The sequence below is a fragment of the Mytilus galloprovincialis genome, chromosome 10, assembly GCF_965363235.1.
Source record: "Mytilus galloprovincialis chromosome 10, xbMytGall1.hap1.1, whole genome shotgun sequence".
In the NCBI taxonomy this organism is placed as follows: domain Eukaryota; kingdom Metazoa; phylum Mollusca; class Bivalvia; order Mytilida; family Mytilidae; genus Mytilus; species Mytilus galloprovincialis.
The window spans coordinates 74,731,717-74,755,708 of record NC_134847.1 but is presented as its reverse complement, the minus strand read 5'-3'; the positions used below and the strand labels follow the sequence as shown (position 1 = coordinate 74,755,708).

At 32.8% G+C, this 23,992-nt stretch overlaps 1 protein-coding gene across 3 annotated transcripts in view; it reads left to right on the top strand.

Moving 5' to 3' along the window:
- Positions 1-23,288, top strand: part of LOC143048380 (organic cation transporter protein-like) — a 33,655-nt gene extending 10,367 nt beyond the window's left edge. For 2 of the 3 annotated variants that reach the window (XM_076222043.1, XM_076222046.1), the window contains exons 2-10: positions 14,122-14,323; positions 15,055-15,158; positions 16,343-16,497; positions 18,503-18,671; positions 19,867-20,079; positions 20,612-20,838; positions 21,466-21,647; positions 22,385-22,536; positions 23,125-23,288. In XM_076222043.1, coding sequence (XP_076078158.1) covers positions 14,122-14,323; positions 15,055-15,158; positions 16,343-16,497; positions 18,503-18,671; positions 19,867-20,079; positions 20,612-20,838; positions 21,466-21,647; positions 22,385-22,536; positions 23,125-23,224 — 1,504 coding nt within the window. In that variant the 3' untranslated portion in view covers positions 23,225-23,288. Of the gene's footprint in view, positions 1-7,691; positions 7,924-14,121; positions 14,324-15,054; positions 15,159-16,342; positions 16,498-18,502; positions 18,672-19,866; positions 20,080-20,611; positions 20,839-21,465; positions 21,648-22,384; positions 22,537-23,124 lie in introns of those variants that run through there. The other variant, XM_076222044.1, reaches the window with a different exon arrangement.
- The last annotated feature ends 704 nt before the right edge of the window (positions 23,289-23,992 follow it).

Genomic DNA, 23,992 nt, shown 5'->3' with positions numbered 1-23,992 from the left:
ATGATCCCTTGATGCTTTTGACAAGACCAAAGCAAATAATCGCTTCTGTTGTCCTACCGTTATGATGCACGTTTATGAGGACTACGTCCAGAAAACACAGAACATTATTAGGATTCTAATCCGATACATTAGAATCTGACACGACATAGGCACGATCTTAATTTGACTAGACAAAGTCGGCTGAGTTTCCCCGAATGCTTAAAGCTAGGTCCAAATTTCGACGACCAAACTCAACCAAATTCTTGATCGGGCCTGTTTACGACTTCTACCCGACCGCCATTCGACTGTTCACGACCTTAACTCGACCATTCACGACTTTTTGATCACTCCATCACGACTCCATCCCGACAACAAAATGAATACTTATTCGATAATTTCGATCAATTCACGATCTTTACTCGACTAGCTAGACCAAATCAACTATTCACGATCTCAGCCTGATATCGACCAGACCAGATCGACCTGATCGTATATGGGTCGTAGGGATAATCGGGAATTGAGCGAGTTTGCACATTTTTAGTATAAAAACGTCCGATTTTTTTTATTCCCTGCCGCTTCGGAGTGGGCAGTTAGTGTTACCCTTACATGTCCGTCCGTACGCACGTACGTCCCAACATGACCCTTTATACTGTTATATATGCTAGCTAAGGTATTATTGGTGTCCCATGGACACAATCCCCGTTTATTTGGTTATGTTCAGTAGAAGGTTCGAGTAAAATCATACATTTAAAATATCTACATAGAAATAAAGCAGTTGGATTTGTAGGCAAGTAGCTAACAGCTCAGGGAGACGGGTTAATAGCTGTGACGGAGCTTGTAGAGTGCACAGAAGACGGAGAAGATGGTGTAGACACCAACAAGCGCCGAGAAATCTAGGTGAGGCAGTTGCTGACACGACGACCACTGTGTGGGCAGGTTGAGAGACTTGCATTAACTCAATAAAGAGGAACCCAATGCTTATAAAAACTTCCTAATAGTGGACACTGATATGTTTTATTGGTCTTTTTTGGAAATGACACCCCAAATGAGATTTTTCACTGGATTAGTACTTATGTTAGATAATAATATACATAAACTTTACCATCCCCATTCCCTTGCTTTCTTACAAATAAAAACGTACTGTTTTGTCAAATATATGTGTATGTAATCAGTATTTTTATATATTTTATATGCAGTAGTTCAATGGTTAAATATATTTATTCTCTTTTTGCTGTATGACAACAACCTGTATGTATTTGCCAAAAATATGTTGCAAAAAGAGAGCAAAGATGTCACATATTTCCCAAAAATTTGATCCAAAGTAGAATTTTAATCCCCTGGAGTGAGACCTTTTCTAAAACAGTTTACAACTTTACATATATCTATCAAGAGATCAAGAGAGCATTTCTTTCTAACCAAAGTTTGGTAAACGTTGTGTGCCGTTTGTTATAGTTTGTTAAACGTAACAGAAAAACAAATGCATCGTTTGGTTAGAGGGGATTGAAGTTTTGAGTATTTTAGACAATGTTCGTATATGGGTCGTAGGGATAATCGGGAATTGAGCGAGTTTGCACATTTTTAGTATAAAAACGTCCGATTTTTTTTATTCCCTGCCGCTTCGGAGTGGGCAGTTAGTGTTACCCTTACATGTCCGTCCGTACGCACGTACGTCCCAACATGACCCTTTATACTGTTATATATGCTAGCTAAGGTATTATTGGTGTCCCATGGACACAATCCCCGTTTATTTGGTTATGTTCAGTAGAAGGTTCGAGTAAAATCATACATTTAAAAAATCTACATAGAAATAAAGCAGTTGGATTTGTAGGCAAGTAGCTAACAGCTCAGGGAGACGGGTTAATAGCTGTGACGGAGCTTGTAGAGTGCACAGAAGACGGAGAAGATGGTGTAGACACCAACAAGCGCCGAGAAATCTAGGTGAGGCAGTTGCTGACACGACGACCACTGTGTGGGCAGGTTGAGAGACTTGCATTAACTCAATAAAGAGGAACCCAATGCTTATAAAAACTTCCTAATAGTGGACACTGATATGTTTTATTGGTCTTTTTTGGAAATGACACCCCAAATGAGATTTTTCACTGGATTAGTACTTATGTTAGATAATAATATACATAAACTTTACCATCCCCATTCCCTTGCTTTCTTACAAATAAAAACGTACTGTTTTGTCAAATATATGTGTATGTAATCAGTATTTTTATATATTTTATATGCAGTAGTTCAATGGTTAAATATATTTATTCTCTTTTTGCTGTATGACAACAACCTGTATGTATTTGCCAAAAATATGTTGCAAAAAGAGAGCAAAGATGTCACATATTTCCCAAAAATTTGATCCAAAGTAGAATTTTAATCCCCTGGAGTGAGACCTTTTCTAAAACAGTTTACAACTTTACATATATCTATCAAGAGATCAAGAGTGCATTTCTTTCTAACCAAAGTTTGGTAAACGTTGTGTGCCGTTTGTTATAGTTTGTTAAACGTAACAGAAAAACAAATGCATCGTTTGGTTAGAGGGGATTGAAGTTTTGAGTATTTTAGACAATGTTTTGAGTTATGACAAGCAAGATAACGTTTAGATAATTGATTTAATGTTAAAGTTAGAAAGAAATGCATCATTTGAACTAACAAACGACGAACGACAAACTGTAGACGCATTTGCAGCGAGTGTATAGTTTGTCATAGTTTATGCAAACTTGCAAAAGTATGTAAGAAACAAAAGATCAAAACTTGTGCTCGCTGAACAGTTTGTATCGTTAGTTAGAAAGAATTCGCATCAAATAAAAAACATTTGTCTTTCGTCTCATTTTTGACCTTTTGTGTAAAATTACGTCAAAAAGTTCGAATGAAAAAAAAATTGTCTGTAAGGTGACCTATAGTTGTTATTGATAATTTCTGTGTCATTTGGTGTTTTGTGAAGAGCTGTCTCACGGTTTGTTTTCGACCTTGAGTTTGATTGTTCTTTTGGTGTCTTTTCCTCTCTTTTAAAATGTTACCTCTCCTTGCAAAAGTAAAGTCACGTACTGTACATGGAGAAATTATTGTACAGTTAAAAATAATGTTGCAAATATATTTTTGCGGAAGCAGAATTATGAGAGTTAATCATATCTACAAACACTTTTAAAGAGTCGTGTAGCAGTCATGTGTCCTTGTGTATTGCCGAGTAGAGATCAAAGAGTGGTCGAATGTAGTCGCAAAGAGATCGGGTATTGGTCGAGTTGGTCTGGGATGAAAAAATATAGAAGTCTCAGTGTTGTGGAAGCGATCGGGCATTGGTCGAGTTAATCTGGAAATGATCGGACATTAGTCGAGCAAAGGTTGAAATGATCGAGTACTGAGCGGTAATTGTTTTGTATTCCGACCAAACTCGATCTCTAAACGATCCTTTCCGATCAATTTGACCGCTCCTCGACGAATTCTCGATCTCTTCTCGAGAAACTTGCTTCTCGATCCTTACTCGAATGTTTTTGACATGTCAAAAACTCTCGGGTTGAAAGTCAGGCCGATGAAGAGCAAGATAGACTATCCCGAACATTCTTGTCGATTGAGTCAGACAAGTCTCCTGATCACGTAATTTGTCTTGATCGGACTTGATCGAGTTGATTTGATCAGCAGTGTGAACTTAGCTTTACGGGACCCATATAACGGTCCGGGTGCATTTCCGACCTCTACGGACCATTCCTGATTTGTAGGGATCTGAAACGAACGTATACTACTTCGTTAAGATAATGTTAGGACATTCCAGATCAATGAGGATAGTATTCTAACTGTTTTTAACTTTTCGTGTCTTAGCGCGGTCTGTTCTAAAACGGGAGCCATCTTCGGCTCGGTTTGAACGCTGCATTAGTCAATATTACAAATCTACCGAGACTCTAACTCTGATTATCAGTTAACAACTTATTATTTCTTTTTTACGAATAAAGGTATTACCGTGTTGTCTCTTTTCCCGTTTTCCGTACTCTACAATACAATATACAAACAATAAGCTGGTTCTAGGAATAAAATTCCGTTCAGATACGGACAGTTCCTATCTAGATTCTTGTGTATACGTTATTTATACATTTAATTTATATTATATTAACCGTGCACCAATTCAAAATGGGATCTGTTGACATATGTGTCTTCACAGGTGATTTTGTTCGAATTACTACCAGGCGACGTATCTTTTAGAAGTGATTTGTGCATCAGTAGGGGAAATAAATCTTCTGCTAAAGTCGATAAAAGTTATTTTGAGAATATTTCTTTGAATTAGTATTCCAAACAAAATTTCATTTGAAACCATACCTCATACCGGATCAACATTTTATAACTGTTTGGTATCCAAGGATATAGTGTAGCCCAGTACAATCATATACATATACCTACAAATAGAGGATTGAAAACATTATTAATTGACTTTTCATATTTTATGAGTAAACAAACAAAACAGTGATGTAAAATACAACATTTAGTGAATATTAAGTTTAAGTTTGATTGAAGAAGATATGATGAATATATTACAAGGTTTATAACTTGTATGATATACGTGCAAATAATACCAGCAGTGTTATTATTTTTTTTAAATCTATTGAACTAAACTGACGATATATGCCTACGAGCATACAAAATACAATTTTCTTTTCATCAAAGAACATGAAGAAAGAACGTAATCATTTTATGCCTAATCCGGCCATTTTGTTTTCACGATAAAATTGTCTTTCACTTGAATATATTTGTCAGAATTAATACATTTACCTGCATTTCGTAAAATGTCGCGTAACATTTTAAAATTTCTGTATTTTTGTTCAATGAGGTGCAAACAAATTTCATACATCAAAGCACACTGTCTGCACTGCATACATACATGTTTATAGTCTACCACTGCACTGCATCAAGTGGGATACGATATTTATCAACTCGAGGCAGTTAAAGCGATAGAAGTTAAGATTACAGATTATGAATTGTTTGAAAAAAACCATATAATTAAAGTTTATCATGATCAGATAACGATAATCGTGGCTGTGGATGAGGTGAATACACGTCCATGTTTAGGTTACGTCATCGATCGATCAGATATCACTCATTATCAGGGACTTTATCTGTCTGTAGGACTACACTAGGCTACTTCGAAAGGAGGACAGTACACATTGCCTCATAATGACTTCACGGTTCAGTGAGAATATCCCACTTTTACATTTTTGGAAAACATTTTAAAATTTTGCCGAATACTGACCTATAATTAAACATATATTCTACTAAAAGTAAAACAAAATAATGAAACTTTGTTTTGGATAATATTGTTTACCTATATGTAACAAATAAGTATTTCAAAATCAAAAAGAATCAATTACATTGTTTTTCACACGATTTTATTTTAAAATCTTTATAGCACGCAAGAAAACAAATTTTGATGTGTCTTTAATATTGTTTGATATTTACTTAACAACCATGGCATCGCTAACCCTACACCGCATAGAGCTATACGATGAATTTTAAAGTACATCCTTTTGAATTTAATACTTTCATTGTACTGGATTTTTATATTTTATTGTCGCTAATGCACAATTTAAATACATTTTCATTTCTTGTTTATCATTATTTTACACAAATTTGACAACTATATATATAAGGTTGTTTGCTCTCTATTTAAAAACAAATCCAGCTTGTTAAAAAGACCGTTACAACTTTATAAAGTATACAGTCACGTAAATGACGGAACTTTAAAAGCATAAAAAATATAGGTCCGTATCCTTGTTTTTGAGATATAAGCCATTGAAAATTTGGCAAGAAATGTTTCCAAAAATTTTCATATCTTTAATATTAGCACCCTTTTCCTTCAAAACCTATGGAGAAAAATTATTTTCAATACTATGTGCAATACAGTTATGAAAGAAATGTAGGGGTAGTGGGCACAATTTTGATTGCCTTACATGGATAAAAAAAAAGGGGACGAAAGATACCAGAGGGACAGTCAAACTCAAAAATCGAAAATAAACTCACAACGCCTGGCTAAAAATGAAAGAAGATAAACAGACAAACAATAGAACACATGACACAGCATAGAAAACTAAAGAATAAGCAACACGAACCCCACCAAAATCTAGGGGTGATCTCATGTGCTTCGGATGGGCAAGGATATCCTTCTCCACATGTGGCACCCGTCGTGTTGCTTAAGTTATAACAAATCCGGTAAATAGTCTAATTCGGTATGTCACATTCATGAAAGGGAAGGGAATTGTAGTTACGAATTAAGGAACATATCAGATATCATTTATGAAACGGTTATTCCATAACGGTCAACCAACTCGAAGGGATTATTTCAACTTCACCATTTGAAACTCTTGGTTTAATAGCTTCCTAGAAAATCATGACAGGAAATGCAAGCACGGGAATATCTTATCAAGTGGGATTTATTACCCGTATACAGGTGCTGCTGGAATGTTGCTACTTAAAAATGGAAAGTTCACAATTGGAAAGGTGAAATCATCTCTTTTGTCGTAAAGTTTTATTTTCAAGCGACCCTCATTGTCAATTTCTAGATGTAAATGTAAGTCAAGATATGAGGCCCACTTAATTGCATCTTTTGTATCCATTATCTCTAGTCCGATGGGGTAAATGTGTTCAACATAGTCATTAAGTTTTGAATTATTTAGTGAAAGAACGTCATCTATATCTATAGCGGAAAGCAGAGTTAAAGGATATTGCTAACTTCTTATCTTTCTTCCTAAGAAGTTCCTGTATGAAGTCAGCCTAACAAAAATAAAGAAACAAGTCGGCAAGAAGAGGGGCACAATTGGTTCTCATTGGAATGTCGAGTCTGTTGAAAAACACGTCCTCCGAACGTAACACATATATTGTCAATAAAAAAATCAAGCATCTTGATAATGTCAGTTTCAGAGAATTTTTTGTTTGAATCAGTGATCCTTTACAAATTAGGATAAAAGTATAATTAAACAGATAGCTTTCATCTTTATTTTTTGGATAAAAATAATGAGCATTCTAAGATGCAGCAAAGTCTAGTATAAAATGCGATCACTTTAAAAACATATATAAAATAAACCTCAAATTAAAGGTTAGCATTCAAGAGTACGACCAAAAGAAACAACTAACCCTGGCATCAAACACAATCTGGTAGGTTAAGATAAAAAAATTAGTTCGCCTACATGTACTGCTAGATTTAGATTTTAAACCCTTATTTTTGTAATCATGTTATTTTCCTGTTTGGAGTTTAGTAGTGGTTATAATTGATTAACATCATTATTATAAAGTAAAACGACAACCGACTACTAAAAATTATCAAATTAAAAAAACAAGCCAAAGTGCACAGTATGTACAAGAATATACAAGGTATCACAAATATAGAATACAAATACATGTACTTTATTTATGTACCCTTAATCTATTTTCAAATTTTGAACATTTAAAATTAAAAGATTGTTGTCCTGTTAGAAAACAAAACTATCCTTGTCCTTCTATAGTGCATTTTTATAGTTACAGATTGATTTTAAAGTTGATTTGAATAACTTTGATAGGATCTTCGAAAAGATAAATATTTTTCTCTCCATAAAAATCAACAATTGTGACCATTTTGAGTCAAAATGTGAAAGGTTTCAAATTTCAATATATACAATTTTGATTAATGAAAATTTGATACAGCTACCTCAAGTGTGTTTACCGTATCGACCTCATCCTTTCTCCGTCAATTTCAGATTTAAATTCGCCGTCAACACATATATACCTATTTTTCTCAACTGCCATTAAATTTTTCCATAAATTTGGAGATCGTTGAAGAAGAAAGATGCATTTTGACGATCTATTAGTCGAAAGGCTTGGTGAATTCGGCCCCTACCAGAAAAGGACATATTTTTGGTTGTGTTTAACATCAATTAGTGCAGGATTTCATATGGTTATTTCTGTGTTTCTCCTTGGGACTCCTGAATACAGGTAAAGATGCATTTTGTTATTGTTATAAAAATGACAGTTATTTTTAGTTAGATGAACATTAAGTAAAAAAAAGATATGCCTCAAGTTGTACACTAAACAATGTATTAACACGAATAAATTATACAAAACTATACACATTTTTTTAGCGTACCCATTAACATTTAACGCTAAACATGTAATGTTTGTAAAAAGCTTTTGGTTAAGCATATGAATACATATCCTTTGACTGTGTTATATCAATGATGCATTGTAATTGTAATAACAACAGAGGCTGATTTAGGGGGACAGTAGGGGGCACGGGCCTCCTTTTTTCTGGGAAAAATTTGGTTGATTATTATAGGGAATCACTAAAGCATGACCGGAGCGGGCCCACTCTTAGGCAGTCTCAGTGGGTTCCCACTTATGTAAATTTCTGGATCTGCCACTGAACAATTATAAATATATAAATATACATTTTTAAATTTGGATAAGACTTTCAAATCTGGATGAAAATCAGACAGAGAAGGAGAATTGAAGCTTAATATCCTTCCAAGATACAATTTGAGCTTGGACCAATCGTTTGTCGGGTATATTTATGGTGCTTAGAGGAGTTTAATGAAGTTTGCAATTAGTTTAAAGTTTGTACTTCGTAGTTAACTTGCTATCTTTTTTCATTGTATAGTATTACATTGTAATAACTTGAAGTAAGGTGACAGTGTTGTTCCCCGTTGAAGGCTTAACTGTGACTTTGAGAAGAAGAACAACAACTGTTACAATAAAAGCGCTGTTCTTTTATTTTTGTTGGTGCTTTTATCTGTGCACTTACTTATTTTGTACATGCAACAGATTGCTACCGAATATCCATTCTATTCTATAACCCCACACACTGTAAAAACAACGTTTAGATTTGAAACGGATCTACAACATGTTTAGGTCTAAACGTGTTTAGGAAAGCGTTTAGGATCTAAACGGATATTTATCTAAACACATAAAAACCTAAACGTGTTTAGAATTTAAACGTGTTGCAAGGTTATTATCAGTGAATGTTATCATTAAACTAAACATTAAATGGCATCTAAACACTTCTGAAACACTGTAGTGCTGTACCACAAGTAGTTCCTGTGAAATCAGTACTAGTAGGCTAACCATTGGAAGGTCTTAACACCATATATTTCTAAACATATAACATCTAAACACTTGTTAAAATCTAAACATGTTTAGATGCTAAACGCGTTTCAAAACGTACACAGAAAAAGTGTTTAGATCAGTGTTTTTACAGTGCAGAAGATAATAGTTACACTTACGAATTATATCAAATATGCTAAACTGTTATAACAACTTGATTATGTTACTCACTGAGACTTTACATGAGTTTGAATGCATTTATTTTCTTATTTATAAAAGGTGTATGGATTTCATTAAAAAAGAATTACTTGATGAAGTTTTACTATTTTTTAACAGTATAGACAACCTTCTTATAAAATACACTTTGATTAGATAGGTTTTCAGATGTTATTGTATTTCTAACTTGTTGTCAAGCTGATTATCACAAAAGAAAACAGTTACATGTATGAGCTGTTGGCTTTTCAATTACATGTATTATCCTCATTTAATATTAACATTGGACAATATATTTATTGTAACAAACAACTGACCAGCTAACATTTTTTTTACACATGAAAAAATTTCAATACAGTAAAAAAACGTGACATAGCCAACCAAACAATGATTAAAAGACGGACATAATACAATACAATACACAGAAAACGTTATTTAGCAACACAAACCTCGAATCAAATCGTTCATTAAACTCAGAGATTTTTCGTAACACTCGTGGGTAGTCAATGTCGTAAAGTAGGATACTTCAAAAAGGTGCAAACTGTCTGCTTTGATCGCTGGTTTCTTAATAAGCAGATTTATTGTCAAAACAAAACAAAATATCGAGCTCTAGCATATGTCTAAATCGGTCACCAATGTCAATTTCTATATGTAGGTCGAACTATGAAGCAGACATGGCCATATTTGTGGTATATAACAATTATGCAACCTGTTCTGGGTCTTTTTCCGGCTATAACCAACAAAATTATCTTTATTCAAATATTGCTACTTGTCGTATCGTTAGATCGTTAGATGATATTCGAAAAATGTAACAGTATTAGATTATTTTTTGTTCTTAATCTCCTAATCCTTTGCTCATTGCTTTTTATTACTTAAAAAATACCGAATACTTCTTGTATTAGTTATAAAGCCATCATCATTAGCTATCATTCATTTGCGCCACAGTTTTTTTTTATAAAATATATGTCATCTTCTATGAAACATAGATTCATGAAATAAGTAGTATTTTCCTTGTTAAAGAATCTTATCTCAGGGTTTTAACTGTTGTGATGACACGAAAAGCCAATCGTATAACAGTATGTCGTCCTTTTGAATTAACTAAAGAAGGCACTGACAATATCGATGCCGCTGGTGGATTTATTAATCTCATTCTAATGTGGTTCTTAGAAAACGAATTTTTAATTATTTTTTTTTTAAATCTTACTCATCATAAATGCCAGAGGGTTATCTACTACCATATACTAGTATACAAGTTTCCGAGTCTACATTTGTTGGTTCTTAGCTCATACTTAGATATTGCAGCTTGAATGGGGATAATGTTGTAATGAACGATTGTACAGCCTTATGGTGTCAATTCTGAATAGTTTATATCTTCCATATACTCGATACCGGACATTTTGAATTTCTATTTTTTCCCACTCATTTCTTAACAATGCGCAATGGGTTTTGCTCATCGTTGAAGACCATATGCTGACACCTCTACATTATTTTGTTTTTGATCGAGAGTTGTCTCATTGGCAATCATACCACATTTTCTTATTTTATATCATCAGTAAACCTTACACTTAAAATTTAAGACCACACTGATTTTTAAAAGGTACGATCATATCTCGGTCAAAATATCTTTCCATAATTTATATTTACTTTTAGATGGAAATCAAATATCAGATATCTAATAACTGTTTGTCAATGCATTTATAAGTTGTTTACAGAATATTATAATTACATTTCGTGTGAAAACTACTTTGCATTTATGTTCGTATGCCAGAAGGTACTTTGCACCATTATATGATATAAATATACTGACAAAAGAAACACAATATTCTTTGACAATCTTGTTTTTGTTTTTTGTAATCTCTCACAAGAAACTGTAAACCGCGTGCCTTTTTATGGTATCCCATACTTTGACAAATTGTCCTATGAATACTGTCACTGTGTCGCATTACACGTGATAGCAAGACATGCATTTCACCTTACACGTATAAAACATGACTCATTCGAGGCAATCAGTCTATTTTCTTATTATTTGATGTCACGTGCTTGGAAAAGATGCAACAACGACAAAACATCTCACTGTTTTTTCCCTGAATGAGAATAAACCCTCGAATTCAAGAACTCAGACACACTTTACAGACGTAGATAAATAACGCCAAATAAAGCACATATTTTCCTAGAATAAATGTCATAAACAAGTTTTCTCATAATTTTTTAGAATATGATATTGAAGACTCTATGTGTCCATATATATAAAGTATATTTGATGTTTTTAGCTTATATATATATATATATATGTTGCTCACTATCAGTAGATATTTTAAGTTACATTGTGTGTTAGTGACCTAATACGAAATAAATGGAATTAACTGACCCCATATATATTGTATTATGTCACTAGCACACCGTGTAACGAATTTAACTTACTGACTATCTTCGCATGGGATAGTTGGACTAGCGGCCTATCAGAGTGATCAAGTCTTCAATACGTTGTATTAAAATCCTACTTGCATTTGTCTATAAAGAAAACAAATGCCAACAATAGCACCTCTTTAGCTTCAAATTTATTTTATGAATTTATATATTTCAATCGTTCATTACATGTATCAATTTTTCCGTCTGTTGAATCCTTTCAGATTTCTTCTTTTTTTTTGAAAGGAAAGTAATTTCGGTATGCCAACAATAAAAACGTGTTAGCTTTATGTTTTATGAACTTATTCCAAATCCTTCAGCTTTTTCCTCAACACCGTGTTGTTTTTATAAAGGGTTGTGGCATCGATTTTGTTTTGAAAGGGAAGTAACTCTGTAAACCATGTATGGTAACTAACCCTATATTTTTTTTAGGACACCCTATATCAAATATACAAAGTCACCACGTGTAGTCCTTTAACCAATCATATCTCTATAAATCTATAGGAGGTAAGATAAAATATAATATTTATGTAAAATCTCCGAAATAATGAAAACGCAACCGGACAATGTAATTTGATTTTTTTTTTCTCTCAGTAGGACCTAAGTTGTGTTTAAAAACTAATTTCTTAAAGAATAAGCAAACTAGAATAAAATGGAAAGCAATTCCTCTGACTCTTGGCTATTATATCATTATATGTATTACCTTATCCCAACATGTCGTGACGGTAACTTAACGTACACAACTTGCGTTGTTTGTTTGTCGCTTCTCTATATGTCTATCGTATTTCGTGGTTTCAAGCTGTATTATAGAAATTCGACAAATCCTCGTTTTTTTTCAATCTTTATCAGTTTTGAAATATAAAAAGCCTCTATCTTTTAAAAGATATGAGACCAGTCAAGTCAGTGATGTTTCAACATTTATAAATTATTACGTACATGGGGGGACATATACTTGCCTCCCCATGCCGCTAAAGTTATATTTGCTTAAGAGCAACAAAAACACGTCTATTTCCATAGCACGATTATTTCAAAGAGCCAGATAACATCACATGACCATGATTACAAATATGCATCATTATCATACAAAGGGACACAACTCTCACGACTAAACTACAAAACACATACGACCATACAATACATATATACATAACAGATCATAACAAAATGTACTTTTTGATCGTTTATTGTCATCACTTAAAACATGCAGTTGGCATAGTTTTGAAGCATCTTTGTCCAGAATATTGCAGATGTTTAATGGTTGATAGATATTTTCGTCTGATTTTGTTATTATTATGAACTTTCCCTTCAGGTATTTTTGTAATTACTTTTTTGATACTATATTAAGATTTTCCGTATATTAGACTATGTACTTGTACAAAGACAACAATGTGATTGATATCTTAACATACCAATTAGGAATACATCTACACAGTAACATTGTAATGCTATAAGTAGAGGTCATCAGTGTTATATTTGTATTTTTCCAAGTCAAATTGATATGTCAAACATTTTATAAAAGGATTTTGATTCATTATTTACAATAATCGGAGAATTTGGACCATATCAAAAGAAAGTTTACTTGGCATTATGTATGATTCCACTGATAAGTTGTTTTCATATGCTTTTATCTGTATTTGTTCTTGTTGCACCAGAACATAGGTAAGTACATCGATATAATGGCTGGGTTGATATATAAAATTATGACTGTTCAGAGATTTGTCACCTCAGTAATGCAATAATACTGTTGTTTTACTCTAAGTATTTAAACTCTTCTTGAGTAGCAGTCCATTTCTGTGCACATCTGATGAGTAATGCCTTTTTCAACTGGTTTTTATAGTTTGTTCTTAATATAATGTGCTGTACTTCCGTTGTGCTGTTACACCTCTTTTCCATGTAAGGGGGAAAGGAGGGTGAGCGTTCACACAGATGTTTTCATGTTTTACCCCGACACATATTTCATATGCCTGTTCCATGCAAGCCTGTAGTCCAGTGGTGGTTGTCGTTGGTTCATGTCAGCTATATTTGTTCGTTGTAAATTGTTTTGTCATAAATTATGCCATTGTAGTTTTTCTGAATTGAATTGTTTCATATTTCTTGTCGGGTTATTTTATAGTAGACTATACGGTATTGTTTTTTCACATTGTTGAAGGCCGTACGGATGTCTATAGTTAGAATCATTGACAATATACTCAAAACACAAAACAAACATCGCTGAATCATCTCACTTATTGTTTACGTGCTCCATCACCATGATTCTGTGTTGATTGCTAGTCATATTCAAAATCACTAATAATTTTTATATTAATCGCTCGGCAAAAAATAAAAACCGCGAAAGTTAGTCAGCAGGCAAAGTTTTCGATCAACAATACATAAATCAATTATTGATTCTTAATCAATATAAAAAAGCGCAAACAAAGGAGTTTATTCAGTGTATATGCATGCATTGGTTTAATATTCATTAAAATCTTATTTTAGGTGCGCATTGCCTGGATGGTCAAATGATACATTTGAAATCCAAAACGAGGCTCATCGTCAGATGATCAACTTGATGATTCCTGATTCCACGGATGAAACGTTAAGATATTCACAGTGCAAGTTAATCAAGAACAATATTTCTGTAGCTTGTAACCGATGGGTTTACGACAAATCTATATTCAAATCAACATTCACAAGTGAGGTAAGAAATCTAAGGTTACATGTACATGAACTTTATTGGTTGTTAAAAAAGTTTCCATTTTAATCATTATTGTTGCCCTGTTTTGGCCAAATAATGTGTTTGCGATCCTTAAAATTTCGATTTTAAATTTTCAAATTGTTTATCACTAAGATCCTGTATAGATTTATTCCTGAACAGTTTCACTCATACTGATTGTTGAATCCAGGATGTTTACATTTCTAAAAAAATAACGTCAACTTGTTACAGACATTGAAATAAATAAAAACACGTGACAAAAATTTAAGCGTCCGAAATGCTTAAACGGATTCATGTACAGTAACAACAGCAACGCTCACCACTCAAAACAATTAAAGCTAAGGATGTTTAGATATAGATAAGAAGGTGTGGTATGAGTGCCATCCAAGTAACAATTTGTAAAAGTAAATCATCGACTGCCATCAACATGGAGCCTTGGCTCACACCACACAGGAAGCTTAGGCGGCCCAAAAAATGAGCTTGCTATATTGTTTTTGCTCTCGGCTTTTTCGTCGTATGTTTGTGTGTTATGAATTTTCCTTGTTTGGTTACTGTTTTGTTTTGTCAACAAAAAATATATTCCTAACACTGAATTTTGAATAATAAATTTACAGATAATTATAATAGTAATCAATATTTTACATACAGTACCGAAGATTTTTGATTTGAACATCTAACTTCTGTGACATGCCATTATAGATCATTATACCTTTCAGCAAAATTTGGTATGTACGGACGAGTTAAGAACATCGCATGCGTCAATGATATTTTTTGGTGGTGTACTAGCAGGGGCATTTGGTCTTGGTACACTGTCAGATATGTAAGTATTATATATTACTTTTTCCACCAAGTTTCTTAGAAATGTACTCATGCTGTTTGGAATTACAACAATATCAAATAAGTATTGCAAAAAATATCTTGCATGTTCAAAGCTGTTTACATTTACAAAACCAATCTGAAAGTTGCCAAAAACAACAGATGTCGGAACAAAGATCAATTATAAGAAACACAACAGGTAGCTATACTGAAGACAAGAACATTTGAACTACATTGTATTTTGCTCAAATGTGCGACACAAGAATTCCAGTGCCCTTTGAATGTGTAGATTTCAATGAGGACTTACTACTTTGCTTCTGGGAAATGAAATAAATTTTCCGATTGAATAGAAGAATCGAATGACTACGTAAATATGGTCAGAAACCAATCATTCTAAAATCATCTGCATGATAAAAATACTGTTTGTATTTTTTTCCTGTAGGTTTTTTTTTGTACAATATGGAAGCAGTATAGAATAGAATAGAATAGAATATTTTTATTTCCCAAATTACAGGGCCCATAAAGGGCATAAAATCAGATACAATTGATTTACATAATTGGTAACAACAACAATAGAGGCATATACATATATATTTGGAATATAAGCATTGGTCAGAATCAAGCTAAAAACCACATATATGTTGTGAATAAAAGAATAATAAAATTACATTATACATGTATATGTATTTATTCTCAAATTATTTACTTGACTTGGTGTCAGTGTTCATACCTGATCTCCTTAATTCAAAACAGTCACAAATATAACAGCCCAGTTTTTCCATAAGAGTAACATTTTCTTGGGTCAACATATATATATGTCAATTGATATGTTCCTGGTACAATCGACAATAAATTACAGTTGATGTGTTCGTCCGGAAAGTTTGACAAAGTAACAGGAACAAACTTATTATACATGCCAAGTTGACTAGTAAATAGAGCAGGGAAACAGGCGACCCCTTTATCTGGTAAATGATGTTACAAAGGCGCACAAAATTGACGATTTTATCCGGTTATGGACCAACTCGAAAGTGGTTCATTGGTTCATATAACTGCAGTTTTAAGAATAACTTTTTACAAAGATACTCTTTGCAGGAAGAAATGGTAACAGAACCAATACATCATTATAAAAACTTTTATTTGACAGTGTATCTCTATTTCTAAAACTATTTCTTCTTTTTTTTTTTTAAGGATAGGAAGAAAAAAGACGTTATACATGTCGAGTTGGCTACTTTTGATATCTACAATGGCTGTAGCATGGGCACCCTCGTTCTGGGTGTTTTGTGTATTAAGATTCATTGTTGGGTTTTCTTGTGCTGGATTATTTATGACTGCCTTTGTTCTAGGTAAGTATAAAGATTATTATATCAAATGAAAAACTTAAAATACTGATAACGGCTATTGCTAATTCAATTTCTAAAGAGTAAATTTTTAACAGACGTTGATGAAGTCTGATGATATATCGCTAGTCTTTGTTGCGGAGAATGAAACATCTGTGCGTTTTTTACTTAATTTGTTTAGCATAACTTGAAACCTAAGATATGCAGGGGCGGATCCAGAACCTTGATGTCTGGGGGGGCACCATGAAACCAAAATTTTAGATTTTTTAGAGATGTATATACGGTATACGCGAATGTGAGTGTTTTTTTTTTTTTTTTTTGCTTTTTTTTTTAAAAGGGGGAGGGTCAGATCATCGTTTCTATATCTCTATATTTCTGGATTTTTTTTATGGTTTTTACTATTTCACTTTATACTTTCTTTTCCTGCCAATTGATCTGTTATTATATTTGTACTCAATATGCATCAAATATTTGCCACTGGACGTTAAACAACATACAATCAATCAATATTTTCTTCATCACCTCTATATTTTTTTGGCCTTGCTTTCAGACTTACTTTTTTGTACATTATTCTAATATCTGTAAAACACCTTCATATCCTTACAAATGGTGACCTTTTTTAGCCTCATACATTTACATGTCAATTGAAACAATAAAAATAAACAAATATAACTGTATGCTCGGGCATTTAAAGAAATGATTAAGTCCCAGATTCAGTTACAAAATAGATCTTAGGAAAATAATTTAGCATTTTATTAATGATTTTTTTATAAGAAAATGTCAATTCATCATGTTTTTCCTAGACCGGTGAAAAAAAGGGGTTTGACAAATTGTCGATTTCCATTGAAAAAAAGAGGGAAGTAAAATAGGACATTCCATTCCATTTAAAAAACAAACGTGTATGGTATTAAAAAATAATTTAATGATTTGATTTGTTGCTGAATACATTCACAAAAAGACCGTTTTGAAGAGAGAAAACACATAAATTCTAAAAAAAATGGTAATGTGAGTATTGTATTTTGGAATGGAGAGAAACTAAGAACCTAAATATAGATGTATACCAACATTATCGACATAAACATATAATTTTGTACCTATTCTTTACAAACACAGATCAGAAGTTTCATCTGGTAATCGATTTTAATCTGTATTGTATTATAAACCAATAAAAATTCGTACTATTCCAATCAACATGTAAATGTATTTTCCATAATTTAAGCTTGCAAAGAGAAATTAAAAACACACAAAGGTGTCAATATTTACACACCCATCGATAAGTTGTCATAAAGCACGCATGTTGACACTGGCATTAATTAACGGCCAGTATAAGAAGTCAAATCAAGCTGTGATTCATTTCCGCTCTAGATATTAAGAAGATTAAGTAGCAATAAAATTATGTTAAAAAAAATTTTTGGTGACCTGAACTGGGGGGGGGGGGCAGATGCCCCCTGTGCCCTCCCCCCTGGTAAATCCGCCACTGATATGTATGTACATAAGCTTTGTTATTACTGTATAAGGATCACGATTTGTCTATGTCCTTACCCTTAATGGTCTAAAATATTTTGTGTAATATCATTCTGCGTCCATGTCAACCTTCATTGCTTATTTTAATAGCATTTTAATTTCTATCGACATATTAAAACAATCCATTCTTTAAATTTAAATTGAGTGTGCTCTGTGTTGAAGGCATCATTGTGGCCTTTGAGACGAATATCTTAATTTCAAGTGCAATCAACAGTCGACGTCTTTGAAAAGGTCAGCAATTCCTGCTTCACTAGTGATACCTGTCGTGATACTCCAAATACAGTGATAAGGCGTTAACGAACTTAAAAACGTGTTTTTTCTAACCTAATAATTTAATAATTCCTAATTTGACAATGTTTATAAGTTAAAAGGGCTAATGGATGACTGTTTTATGCCCAGCGGCAACATAAAACCTCTTTTTGAGTTAATATTTTATACATGATGAAATGCTAAATCAGTCTTTTATCAATAACAATTATCCTTTTAGGCATGGAGATAGTTGGGCCTTCAAAACGTGTTTGGGCTGGTGTTGTAATAGAATATTTCTTTGCGATTGGTCTTGTTGTTCTAGCTGGGATTGCCTACGCCATTAGAGAATGGAAGTATATAGAAATAGCTGTGTCAGTACCGTCAGTATTCTTTCTGTTATATTGGTGGTGAGTTATAAATGATGTTATTCTGATGCATATTGTTTCAAAACTCGATTTGACGGGACAATTCATTTCGTCGGTTAATCTGCAGTAAATTATACGTTATCCTACATATGTTTTGTAAATATAAAAGCAAATGGAACTAAAGCCAAAAATACTTATCGGTTTTAAAAACTTAATCATATTCTTAGCTAATACTGCTAATAAATTGTTTTCTTTCATATTTGTGTTTTCTGAAGATTTACATTGATACGCGATTTCATGTGTTTATGAAACTCAAATGCACATGAATATAATATATGCAAGTTAACTGTATGAAATTGAATTCAATGGGTTTCAATGGGCATTAATTGCATATACAATTAGCATCAAAATATTCAGTTCATTTGCTAAACACCTGCCCTGCTACATCAACAACAAAAATGTTGTTGTCCCTGAACAATACGCTTTTGTTTTTTGTTTTGTGTAAACATTAGACTTTAAATGTTTTGATAGTAGACTTGTTATTGACAATTCACTCAGAAACCCAATATATACTTCCACGTCACCTTTTAAAAAGCATAATTCCAAAGAATGATATGTCTTTTGATATTCTTTCAACCTTCCTTTTAATCGACGTGAAAAGCTGGATTTTCCTCATTGTGCTGGATATCCAAATAAAATAAGTTTATTTATTTACTGGGTCTTCCAAAAGCTCCTTGAAAAGTTTTTCCAAATTTCTATTTCTTTCTCAAATTAGCTACGCACATCCGGCCAAAACTAGCTTGCGGTCATAAAACTTTCGAGCACGTTTATTGTTCTCAGACTAAAAACCAACAAAACAAACAAGTGTTTCGAGCTCAAAGTACCATAAGTACTGAGTACAGTTTTATAACCAAGAAACTCAGAGTAAGTGTCAAACTACCTACATCTAGGCGATTAAAATGAGATCAGTGTGCTACAAACAGATCCAAAGTTACAAATCTAAAAGATCTACTAAAAAAAACAGAGAATCACCATTGTATCTTGCAATATTATTTTGCCATATGCTTTTCCGTTGTATGTTTATATGTTATGAGCATCCCTTGGTTTTGCTTACTATTTCGTTATGTCAACAAAAAATCTCCTCCTAATACTAAATTTTAAATTGCTCAAAAATTTGATAAAAAAAGTACTTCATTTTATTTTAACTTCCGTTCCGTTATATCTTGTTGCCCAATAGGTTAGTTCCTGAATCACCGAGATGGCTGTTATCACAGGGAAGACATGAGGAGGCTGAGAAGATTATCAGACAAATTGCAAAAGGAAATAACGTTACTTTACCAGAAAAGGCATTGGTGAATCTTGAAGCAGACAAGTCAACAACAGGACGGGTTTGGCATCTGTTTACTGATCGGGTTCTTCTAATCAGAACATTAATCATCTTCTTTAATTGGTAACTCTAATGATTTCAGGGTTTCATAACGATTGTGATTTTTTTTGTAATTTCAGTACATTATGAGACTACAAAATATGCCGTGTTTGTTTTAAATAGTAGAGACTTTCCTTTTTATATTACTAATATGATGAATGTTTCAGAAAAAAAGTTTCTCCGCTAAACTACTAATTAATAAATTTTATTTGTATAAAAAAAAATTAAAATCGTTTACAATCCGCTATATTTATAATATATCAATGAATAAATTGTTTGGTATTGTGATACTACAGGCAAATAATAAAAGTTCGGGTAAATGATGTTCAATAAGCAATTTCTATGGTAAAGCTATGGATATTAATCAAATAAGAACACTATTGCAGTGAAACAGATAACAGGATCTACAATAAAATTATTCATAAAACCCATGACGTTATTTTATATATTATTATTTCTGTACTAAATAATGAGATTGTATATTTGGCTTTGGTTGGTCAATTTAAATATATTATTAAAAAAAACCAATCTCAAATGTTATTGTCATCGTTTTCAGGTTGGTAGTCAGTATGGGGTACTATGGTCTCTCCTTGAATACTGGAAACCTGAGTGGAGATTTTTATTTAAACTTCTTTCTCTCGGGACTGGTAGAATTTCCAGCATATACGTTATGCCTGGTGTTTCTTGACAGAGTTGGAAGAAAGAAATTACATGTCAGTTGTTTTGTTGGAGGTGGTTTAGCATGTATATGTACTATTTTTACCATGCTGTATGCTGACGAAAGTACGTATTATCTAGGGAACATATCATATAATAAAAAACAATCTTTGAATTGTTTTGATTTTCTTTTATTTTTCATTTTTCGTTTGAGTGATACTTGTCTTTGAGCTCTGGATTATTTACGAGTTTGGCTGTTCCTCTGGCATCTTTTGCCCTTCTATTAAGAAGAATGCTGTAATTTACACATAGTGTATATCTCCTTTCATTCAGATTCACAAATAGTGGTTCAACAGTAAAAACGCTAATAAAGACTTATTTATATTACTGATATTGCATTTTTAAAGATATAATTAAATCATCTTTTTTGACAAGAAAATTGAAACACTGTTACACTCTGTACTGTGTATATTAAAAATACGATTTATATGATGCAAATTAAATTCCTTTTAGAAATTTGAAAATTGAATGTATTTATGTAGAAAATCGGAATCTTTGTATAACATCTCACTCTCAAAAATATACTGGGAAGAGAGAATTTTGCGTCAACCAATCGGATCCCATAGATACAGTAATACTGTCTTGACAAATTGTCAACATGTTACAAATTTAATCAACTTGCGTTAAAACCTTAGTACAGATTAAATTCAATCTAACAAATAATATATTTCTCTACATTAATTTCATCTGCAGGCTTACAACCAATAACAGTTACGTTAGCTATGATTGGTAAAATTGGCATTGCTGCGGCGTTTGCGGTAATTTATGTATGGTCAGCAGAAATTTACCCGACAGTTGTCCGGAATGCTGGTATGGGTGCCAGTTCAGCATGTGCTCGTATTGGAGGCATGGTATCACCATATATTGCTGACGTTGTAAGCCATAAAACTCCATTGTATAGCTCATTTTAATTCAGTTTATTTATTACTCACAAGGTCTGTTGCATATTTACTCAGTTTCATTATTTAGGTTTTTAAACAGAAAAGTATTTTACGATTTCATCAGCTCTTGCAATTTCAATCATTTTGGCCTCGAGCATAAATGAAGAGACATGTATTGTCGAAATTCACACACAATTTAGTAAAATTGGTACAGCTTATGTTATACAAATAGTACTTTATAGTCAAAATGGTCCTAGTACAGTACTAGTATGTTAGCAGCTTGAATGTCGGACAAACAATGCTTAAAAGAAAAAGACAAATTGGACAGTCTCCAAATAGATTAACATGAATTGTAACTCTAGAAGCATTTGTGTCTGTGAATTTAGATCTGGAACAGCAACAAATTTCTACTTTTTAGAAATAAGAAGATGTGGTTGCACACCCAAAGACAGGGGGTTCGAGGGGTTCGTACCAAACTCCTTTGAAAACAAATAAGCACTGTTAAAGTGAATCGTAACTAAAAAAAGTTGAGTGTGATTGTATCGACCACCATTGGAAATTCCTGGCTACGGGCCTGGTATAAGTGCCAATGAGGCAACTCTCGACCCAAGCAACAATGTGTAAAAAGTAAACAATTATAGGTCAAAGAACGGTCTTCAACATAGAGCCTTGGCTCACGCCAATATCTTTTTCAAATAAATTTATAACAATCATATTTTATTTAATTAAAGAGCAAAGTTGTGGATGGTCATCTAGGTAGAGCCTTACCATTAGTTATATTCGGTGGGTTCTCAGTCCTCGCAGGTCTTTTATCATTACTACTGCCAGAAACACTCAATCACAAGCTTCCAGAAACAATACAAGATGGAAAAGAATTTGGAAAGTAAGTCTTGACTAGCTTTAGTTTTTTTGCAGGTATTTTACCATGAATATGAAAATTTTTTAATTCGGCATCGAGCTATGTGTTTCTAAATGTAACAATGGTATTAGCATTCATACCAACATGTGCCTCAATTAATAAACAACACGTTAAAAGCCATATGTTTTAAGAAATAACAAGACCCCTATAAACAATAAACTAGCATACAGAAAAAGACGAAGAAACTTTTACGTTGAAGGCCGAACCAAAGTGTGTTCAATGCTTCAAGTTTATTACCTCACATACATTTTGTTATAAAAATGCTTTTATAAAAAACTAAAACAAACATTTGTGAGCAAATTAATTAAATTCATATTTGACTACCAATAATCTAATGATACTTCAAAAGCTTGATATTTCATTGTGGCGTATTTAGTTGTAAATTTATCTGTATTTTTTTTGCACTAGTATTTGTACAAGAACAAATTATCAATCTTTTAGAACATTTTGATTATTAACAAAAATAACGAACATCAAGATAATTTTTATCTTTGAAACTTATGTATGATTTTAGGTTATGTGTTCTCACACAAATGTTTATTATTTTTTCAGGAAAGAAAACAAATATTTCCCAAGTAAATCCTATTCCAACCAAGCCTTTGCTACCGACGACAATATTTCTACTACAAAAACTGAATCATCTAGATTGTAGAGCACTGATGCACTGTTAATTTTTTTTTTTATTATAATTTTGTATGATTAAAACTTTCATAATTTTTGGTGTTCTTTTTACCGGTAACAGTCTAGATAATCCTTTCCTCGAAACACAATTACAGAGCGAGGGTGTAACTGGAATGCTCGTACATTTTTCCAATATGATCTGGAAAAAGTAATCAGTGCACAGATTTAAAAAGTACATTACAAATGCATGTAATAATAAAAATAAGAGGATGAGTTTTGAGTGCCAATGACACAAATTTCCATTCAAGATACAATATAGTAAAAGTAAGCAGTTATAGATTACATTACCATTACTGCCTTCAACACAGAGCCTTGGCTCACACTAAACATCAAGCTATGAAGAGCTGTAGAAGGTAAACAGTAACCGGGTTACCTTGGAATGAAGAAAAGTACTCAATCTTGTCTTTATATTGATTCCAAGTAAAGCTGATATTGAGTTGAAATCATTATTGTTTACCTGTTTACCTTTGTGAAGACTGCGTGCTGACATGATCACGATGCAAACTTGAGTAGGTTTAATTAGCTGCATTAACTTTTATTAGTACATAAGATTTCAAAAACTGCAACTTGCGTATGCTTTAAGACGGGGGTAAATTCAACCTGGGTACCTTTTAAAGCAGCTGTAATTTCATCATAAGCAAATAAACTCATAGATACCAGGTTTAAATTTTCTATTTATGTCAGACGCGCGTTTCGTCTACAAAAGGCTCATCAGTGACGCTCGAATCCCAAAAAGTTA